Source organism: Lagopus leucura, unplaced genomic scaffold (genome assembly GCF_019238085.1).
Source record: "Lagopus leucura isolate 7727_CA_CO unplaced genomic scaffold, USGS_WTPT01 Super-Scaffold_100017, whole genome shotgun sequence".
Taxonomy (NCBI): Eukaryota; Metazoa; Chordata; class Aves; order Galliformes; family Phasianidae; genus Lagopus; species Lagopus leucura.
Window position 1 is genome coordinate 13,352,745 of NW_024962271.1, and position 8,204 is coordinate 13,360,948.

Genomic DNA, 8,204 nt, shown 5'->3' on the forward strand with positions numbered 1-8,204 from the left:
GGTGCCGCCGGCTGATCCCTGTGGCCGGGGTTCGAAGCCCGAACCCGGCGCGAGCCCCTCCTGGGAAGGCGCTGCCGTTCGACTGCGGGGAGGTGGCAGGAGCCCCTGGCCCGGCCCACCCTTGCCAAACACTTTCCCGAGCCGGCAGCGGAGCCCGGGGGGCTCGGGACGAGCACCGAAGTAACGAGTTTCCCCCGGCGGGGGACCGGGAGAGCAACCAGCGGGGGTAACCTGAGCTGTTCCCGGTGGGAAACAGATGCGGACGATCGGAGAAGATCGCAGCCGCCGATCGGCGGGCAGTCGGCGCTGTCCGTGCGGCCCGATCCGCCCCGATTCCCGAGGGCTGCGCGTGTCCGTCCCCCCCCGCTCCGCCCGGCCACAGCCCGGCCCGGCGGCAGCCGACGGCGCGGCTCCTCGGTCTGAGCGCCGTGTGTACCGCGCCGCACGGCCGTCCCACCTTCGGCGGAGGGAGGAGCGGGAGGGGAGGGAGACGGGCGCGCGATACATCTACTGCCGATCCGCTCCGCTCTTACCGCACCCGCCCCGCCGCTCGGCACACGCCGAAAGTTGCGGCCGCGCCCGCACGGCCCCGCGCTGCCCGCGAGCTCGCGCTCGGCGCGGGGAGGGCGGGAGCGCGGAGCCCCGGCGCTGGTTGGGCCCCGCCGCGGGCCCGGGCCCGGCCCGGCCTCCTGACAACACCCCGCGAAGGAGGAGCCTCGCCGGGCCGCGCAGAAGGCGTCAGGAGCTGCGATTTCCAACTTAGCATCTTGGCAGGACCCTGCGGAAAGCGAGAGCGAGGAGGAAGGGGGAGGGAAGAAAAAAAAAAAAGAAAAAAAGGCCCCCCCCTTCCCCCCCCCCCCCCCCCCCCTCGGTGCGAGGGGCAGAGACAGAGAGGGGAACGCAGCACAGAGCGGGGGCAGAGCGAGCGGGAAGCGGTGCCCGGCGCGGGGCGCGGAGCGGTGCCGCTGCCCGGCTGGCGAGGGCGGCCAGCCCCGGCCCCAGCCCCGGCCCCAACCCAGCGCGGCTGCTCCCCCGGGCCCGCGGGTGTATGTGTGCGCGGGGCCATGTCGTATCCTCAGGGCTACTTGTACCAGCCGTCTGCCTCCTTGGCTCTCTACTCGTGCCCGGCGTACAGCACCAGCGTGATTTCCGGACCCAGGACCGATGAACTTGGGAGATCTTCTTCGGGCTCCGCTTTTTCCCCTTATGCCGGATCTACCGCCTTCACCGCCCCGTCCCCGGGTTACAACTCGCACCTCCAGTACGGCACGGACCCGGCCGCCGCCGCCGCCGCCGCCTTCACTTCCTACGTGGTAAGAGCAGCACCGGGCAGCGCACCGCGCCGGGCACGGCACCCCCTCCCACGGCCCCGCTTTTTGTTCCCGTTCGATTTCGGGGCTCGCGGGGACAAAAGGCGGCGCGGCCCCCGGCCCCGGCGCGCTCCTCCCGCACCGCGCAGCGCTGCGGACACGGCCCGGGGAGAGCGGCCGGGGCCGAGCCGGGCCGGGCGGCATCGCGCGGGGCAGCGGCAGCGCCGGAGGGACCGCTCCCGCTTCCCCAACGAGAGCAAAAATTATCTATTTTTGATTATATAGAAGAACAGACTGAGCGTCTGAAATCCGCAACCGTTTTCTTGTTGCGGTGTAAAGGGGAAGGAACCGACAGCGGCCGGAGGTGGTTGAAGTGCGGCCGGTGAGCCCGGCAACTTTCCCCGCTAATTGCGCTGCGATGGGCCTCGGGGCGCTCCGCCGCCGCACCCGAAATAAAGCCGGGGGTCGTTGCTCGGTTCCTCTGCTCTGTTCGCGCTTCAGGCGGAGTTTCCTTGAGTTATTTCCCTTTTTCTCGTTTATTTTTCATTTTTATTTTCCCGGCCTCTTTTCTTTCCCCCTCCCGTTTGCTCTTTCCTTTTCCCTTTATTCCCGGCCCGGCAGGTTGTCCGCCGCGGCGGCAGCCCCGGGGAAACGGGGGGCAGCGGGGAGGCACTGAGAACGCAGCGGGAAGGAAAACAGCGGGAAGGCAGCGCCGCGCTCCCGGCCGCGGGGCAGAGGAGCGGGGTTCCCTCGGGGCCGGAGCCTTCCGGCCGTTCCCGGCTCCCCCCCCCCCCCCGGGCCGGAGCGGCGCTGCGGGGCGCTGCGGGGCGCGGGCAGGCCCGGCTGCCCTTGCCGTGTCATTGCCGCCCGCCACCGCCTCGCCCCGCGCTCACGGCCGCTCTGCGCTCTCTCCGCAGGGCTCTCCCTACGAGCACCCCCCGGCCATGGCGGGCTCCCTGGGCTACCACCCGTACGCGGCGCCGCTGGGCTCCTATCCCTACGGGGATCCCGCGTACCGCAAGAACGCGACGCGGGACGCCACGGCCACGCTCAAGGCCTGGCTCAACGAGCACCGCAAGAACCCGTACCCCACCAAGGGCGAGAAGATCATGCTGGCCATCATCACCAAGATGACCCTCACCCAGGTCTCCACCTGGTTCGCCAACGCGCGACGGCGGCTCAAGAAGGAGAACAAGATGACCTGGACCCCGCGGAACCGCAGCGAGGACGAGGAGGAGGAGGAGAACATCGACCTGGAAAAGAACGACGAGGACGAGCCGCAGAAGCCGGAGGAGAAGGGGGACCCTGGCTCTCCGGATGCAGGTAGGCGGTGGGCCGGGGTCGAGGGGGGGGGTACGCGCCCACGGGGCTGCCCGGTGCGCCCGGACGGGGAGCGGGCGGCGCCGCGCGGGCTTTGGAGGCAGCTGCGGGGCCCTCGGGCCGCCCGCCGAGCCGCCCCCCCACCCCCGTCCTTTCCCCCGCAGGAACGGCGGAACCCAGGGCCGCGCCGGGCTGCGAGCGTCTGCAGGAGCCCCCCAGCCCGCGGGAGGCCGAGGCCGGCCTCAGCGACTCGGATTGCAAGGAGCCTCCGGAGGAGCGGCTCGACGGGCCGCCCAAAGCGCCCGGCGCTTCCCCGCTGGGGCCGTGCCCGGGGGGCCGCGGTCCGGGCCCCGAGGAGCCCCCGCCGTTCCGGCCGCCCTCCGCCGCCGCGGGGCCGCCGCACGTCGCCGAGCCGCACCCGCTGCCGCCCGCCGCCGCCTCCGTCATCCACTCGCCGCAGCAGGCGGCCCTCGCCAAGCCCAAGCTCTGGTCGCTGGCCGAGATCGCCACCTCGGCGGACAGGGCGAGGGAGGCGGGTGGCGAAACGGCGGCCCCCGGCCCCGCCGTGCTGGGAGGCGGCGGCCCCCCGCGCCCCTCTCCGCCGCGGCCCCGCTCGCCGCCCGCGCAGTGCCCCTTCCCCAACGGGGCGGTCCTGCCGCGGCCGCTCTACTACACGGCGCCCTTCTACCCCGGCTACACGAACTACGGCTCCTTCGGGGCCCTGCACGGGCACCCCGCCGGCGGGCCCGCCGCGCCCGGCGCCGCCTTCAATGGATTAAACCAGACTGTGCTGAGCCGGGCCGAGGGGCTGGGGAAGGAGCCCAAGGCGGCCAGGAGCCAGCCCCAGGCGGAGCTCGGCAAGGACTCGCCTTACGAACTGAAGAAAGGTATGTCCAGCATTTAATGTCGGCTTCCCTCCTTCCCCCGCTGGGACTGTGCTTCGGTTCTTTTTCTTTTTTTTTCTTTTTCTTTTTTTTTTTTTTTTTAATTTATTGAAAGAAATAAGAAATGCCGCGGCAGTTATTTTTCCACTACCAAAAGAAAGGCAAAAACGAAACAAGCGGCGCCGAGTGGTTCGCCCCCCCGCGCCCGCAGCGCTCCCCGCGGCCCCCACGGACGTTTGTACGGATCCCTCTGTATATTTAATGTAGCTTTTGTATTTAAATTGATAATACGGTATCTTTGAAGTAAATTATGAAATCGAGACACCTGTACAGGCATTAATGTTGTTTTCGTAATATAAATATATACATTTCTGTGTCTTTTTCCGAATTGTTTCATAGTTTTAAAAATATATATATACAAGTTTAATTTATTTTTTTATGGCTAGTGGTTTTTTTTTCCCCCCTTGGGCGTGCGCTAAACTATAACGAGAAAAAAAAAAAAAAAAAAAAGGGCAAAGAGGAACGGGTCCCACTTCTGGGATCCAGCGCTCGTTGGGAAGTGGGCGGGCGGCACAACGCAGCCCCGCTCCGGCGGCCGCAGCCCCGTTCTCTTCCCGCAGCGGGCGCGGGGCCGATCCCGCACGTAACCTCATTACCCGCAATCAGTGCCGCGTTTCACGCGAAGCGATCCGCTGCTCAACTTCGCTAATGAGTTCGATTTTCTGCCAGATTTCCCCTCGCTGGCGGTGCCCGGGGCCGCGGCCGCGGGGGCAGCGCTCGGGGCCCCCTCCCGGGCCCGCGGTGCTTGCGGGCGGCGGCAGGTAGGGGTCACACTCGGCCCGGCTTTGGCGCCCGCCCGCCGCCGCGGGAGCTCCGCGCCGCCGCCCGCAGTCCCGGAGCGCTCCGAGCCCCGCGGTGCGCCGGGGGCCGAGGCGGGGGGCGGCGCCCGGTGCCCGCGGGAGCCGAGCGACCCGGTCGGTGGAACGTCGCTTCGGGAGGAGGGCGGCCGGGGACCGAGAAGGGCTCTGCTTTGCGCCGGCCGGCCGGAGCGGGGGGTGTCGGGCGGAGGCGGACACGGTGGGAACGTTCCCAGCGGCGGGCAGCCCGCTCCGTTCCGTTCGCGTGGGATTTGGTTCGGGTTCGTTTCTTGTTTTGTTTTTTTTTTTTTTTTTTTTTTTTCTTGTTTTTTGTGTTTTTTTTTTTTTTTTTCTAATCCGGATAATTGTTCTGTGAGCCCTTCAACTTTGTCGGAACCGTTCGGTGGCCGGAACGGGTTTATTCACGCGTGTGTGCGTGTTACGGGGCTTTGAAAGGTCCTTCGTGTGTCACGTCTGAACTCCTGGGTACCCGAGTGGTGCGTGCAATCTCGTTTGAAATCAAAATTGTTCCGACCTGAATGTGTGAAGACTCGAATTTTCCAGGGACAACAATAGGTTCTTTTGTCCCTTTATAAATTATACAAGAATTTTTACCGCCCGCTCCGACCCGCGCTCGGATCCCGCACTCACAGTGCGGAGCTCCGCGCCGGCCGCGTTCCGCGCAGGAGGAGCGCGGCGGCCGCGGGGATGGGGCTGTGCGAGGCGGCCCGGGTGGAACTTCCCATGGCCGGTGCCGGCAGTGAGGAACCAACAGGTTCCCAACGGGTCCGGCCGAACGGGGTTTCGTTTTTCAGCGAGCGGGGACGGATTTGGTTTAATGCCGCTCTACCTTTTCCCAGCTCACCTCCCTATCTCTAAGAAAGTCGCTCCGCACGGCAGCTCCGGAGCCCCGCTCGTTCGGTAGCCCCGTTCCCTATCACCGGGGTTGCTTTCGGCGGGTCTGTCCGCGGTATCAGTACGATTTTCGTTTGATATATAAATTCCACCGGGAATTTCCCATTTCCCTCAGGTCGCGGCCCGTCGCTCATTTAAATCATAACCATTCATGCGGCCTCACCGCTGTTCCCCCCCAGTTTGCCTTTTCCCTGTCCCTCTGCAGCGGGGGGCGGGGGGGCCGGCGCTGCCGTTCCTGCTTTCTCCTTTCTAACAGCAAGGGGAGAGAGGGGGGCAGCCCGCCCTTTCTGCTGTGCTATGTCAATTTGTTGTTCGAAAACAAACCAAAACAAAACATTCTGAGGACACTTAAAATACAACTAACGGGAGCCAGTGCGGGTTCCCGGGAGCAGCGTCTGCCGGGCCGTAAGCAGGGCCAGGCCGGCAGCATTAGCAGCAGTAACAGCAGCAGTAACAGCAGCAGTAACAGCAGCAGCAGGTGCCCGGCCCGGGCCGCAGGTGGCGGCGGCGCAGCCCCCGAGGGCCGCCCGCTCCCTCCGGGCTCCCGGCATCTCCGCGAGGGACCGCGGAGCCGCTCTGCCCCGGTCGGGGCCCCTCAGGGAACGAGAGGAGCTCCCGCGTGCGGCCGCTCCGGGAGCCTCAGGCACTGGAGTAGGGGCTGCCTCGGGGGAGCCCCGCAGGTGCCCCGGACTGAGGGACCGGGGTCGGCTGGGGGCAGCGGCCCCCGTCCCCGGGCAATTTCTCAATGGCTCACGGCGACGAGGCGGGGAGCCCAGCGCAGCCCCGCTGCTTCCTCTTCCACGCTTAAAACCAAAACAAATCCAAATTCAGACGCCCGCACCTCAGGCGTGTTCGCATCCCCCCTCTCCCCGGTTGCGTCCTTTCCCGTTTATCTGCTCCACGGGCCGGAGCCGGGGAGAGGCTCTCACGGCGGCCGCGAAGTGCCCAGTCCCGCCCGGAGCCACGGCACGAGGGCAGGGACGGCGGTGTCGCGGGGGGGCGGCCGAAGGAAGGAGAGATGGAGTGCGGTGTGGATCTGCCCGAGCCCGGGTTTGGCCGCGGGCAGAGCCCGGTGCGGGGCCAGAGTCCCGGGAGCTCCCCGACCCCGCAAGGTTAGAAGCGGGGGCACAGCGGCCGGCCGGGAACGAGTGCCCCGGAACCTGCTGCCTTCCATCCGAGAGCTGCGGTAATAATTCCCCGTCCCCCCGCCGGTTCCTTTAAGATCTGCCACAAACACATCAATGGCCCCGAAGAAGGAGCTTTGGCGGAGAACAAGTGGCAGTTCTGAATTTACCTTTTGTGTGCGCCTCAGATGCAATCTTAAGGCATTTTTTCCCCTCTCTTCCACAGAAAAAGAGCGTTAATCTGCCCCATCTCGGGGCCCGAGGATCGAAGCGGAGGAGACATTCACTGCAAGCACGTAGGGGAATAAGGGTCTCGCTTTATTGAATCATCAAATCCCAGGAACGAAGCTCTTAATTAATTATGGGTGCTAAAAATTCAGGCCAGCTGCTTCTTTTTACTCGGGTCTGACAGAGAAAGACAAAGTCTGCGGCGAGCTCCTCCGAGGCGCTCCGCATAAATCAGCGCTCCCGGCCCGCGGGGACAGATGGCGCCTCGGCCCCGCGCCGCCCGCATTCCTCCACCGCACCGCGGCGGTGCGGGAGCGCCGGCCCGGCTCGGCCCTGTCCGACGGTCCGACGGTGCGGCCGCGGGAGCGGCTCCCGTTCGCTGCCGAAAGGAGCGGCAGAACCCCGCGGTGCCCGCGGCCGGCGCTGCTCGGAGCGTCACCGGGCGGCCGTCGGCGGTGCGGGCCCGCAGCTCGTAGTCCGGCGCCGCGTCCCGACCCTGCGGGGGTCCGGCCCCGCACCTCTCCTTGCCGCCGCCATTGGCTTCTATTTGCTTAAAGCAAACCACGGCCCTCTCCTCGCTCGCGCCTGATGGATGCAAATGTAAATGTGCACTTATTTAATTGGATCGGGTCCCAAGATAAAAGAGATAAACGGCTCCCGGTTTGCCAAGTTATTTTCAGAGGCACGCGGTGCCGTGCGGAGGGAAAGTTAATGAAGAGGAGCGGCCGCCCCGCGTCGAAACGGCTTTCTCCGGCCGCGGGGGGCCCTCGGGCCCGGCCTCACCCTGCGGAGCCCCGCTCCCCCCGCCCCGTCCGACCCCCGGGTGCGGGAGCACCGCAGACGGTATTGATACCAACATCGGGTTTGTCGCTAAAGGCCTTCCAAAACAAATTCTCCGGCTGAATGCCAACGCGTGCGTGTCGGCCGGTGACAGCTGATTAGTGAAATGATTTACGGCCAAGTTAAAAAAAAATGATATTGTCAAAGGCTGCAATTTGAAGGGAAAAAAAAAAAAAAGAGTGAGAGAGAGAGAGAGAAGGCAGCTCAGCCTGCAGGGCTTCCACCGCAGCGCCAGCCCACCCCACACCACGAGCACCTGCAGCCCTCTGGGCCCGGTGGGCTGCACTGCACGGAGCACAGCCCGGCCCTGTCCCCTCACTGCCTGCCCACGGCATCACCTGCAGCCCTGCTCTGCGGCCTTAGGCCACCTTTTTGTTTCGAGACTTTTTTTCTGCTCATTAATTGATTAAAAAATCCCCCCTTCCCTCATTTCTCTGCAGCTCTTCTTCATAAAGAAAGCTTTTGCTCCGCAATAAAGTGAGAGACTTTGATCCCAGATCATCCTCTTAGGCCTTCCAGCTGAAATCAGTGGAGAAACTATGTGGAGTTATTGTTCGCACTTGCTGCACTTCTGATTCAGAAAGGGCTGATTTATTAGCTTGTCAAGGGAAGCATTGTTCAGGAAGGCAATCAAAAAGCACTTACCTAGCTAAACTAAAATTACTGCCTTTTCAGTGGCTAATTTGTATAACTCCCATGGAGGAACTTGGGAAGTGTTTGATGAGG

At 64.8% G+C, this 8,204-nt stretch overlaps 1 protein-coding gene across 1 annotated transcript; it reads left to right on the plus strand.

Moving 5' to 3' along the window:
• The first annotated feature begins 1,005 nt into the window (after window positions 1–1,005).
• IRX5 (iroquois homeobox 5) lies at window positions 1,006–3,894 on the plus strand. The gene is made up of 3 exons (XM_042877166.1): window positions 1,006–1,313; window positions 2,228–2,633; window positions 2,795–3,894. The coding sequence occupies exons 1-3, from the start codon at window positions 1,065–1,067 to the stop codon at window positions 3,532–3,534; spliced, it is 1,395 nt and encodes a 464-aa protein (XP_042733100.1). The 5' UTR covers window positions 1,006–1,064; the 3' UTR covers window positions 3,535–3,894.
• The last annotated feature ends 4,310 nt before the right edge of the window (window positions 3,895–8,204 follow it).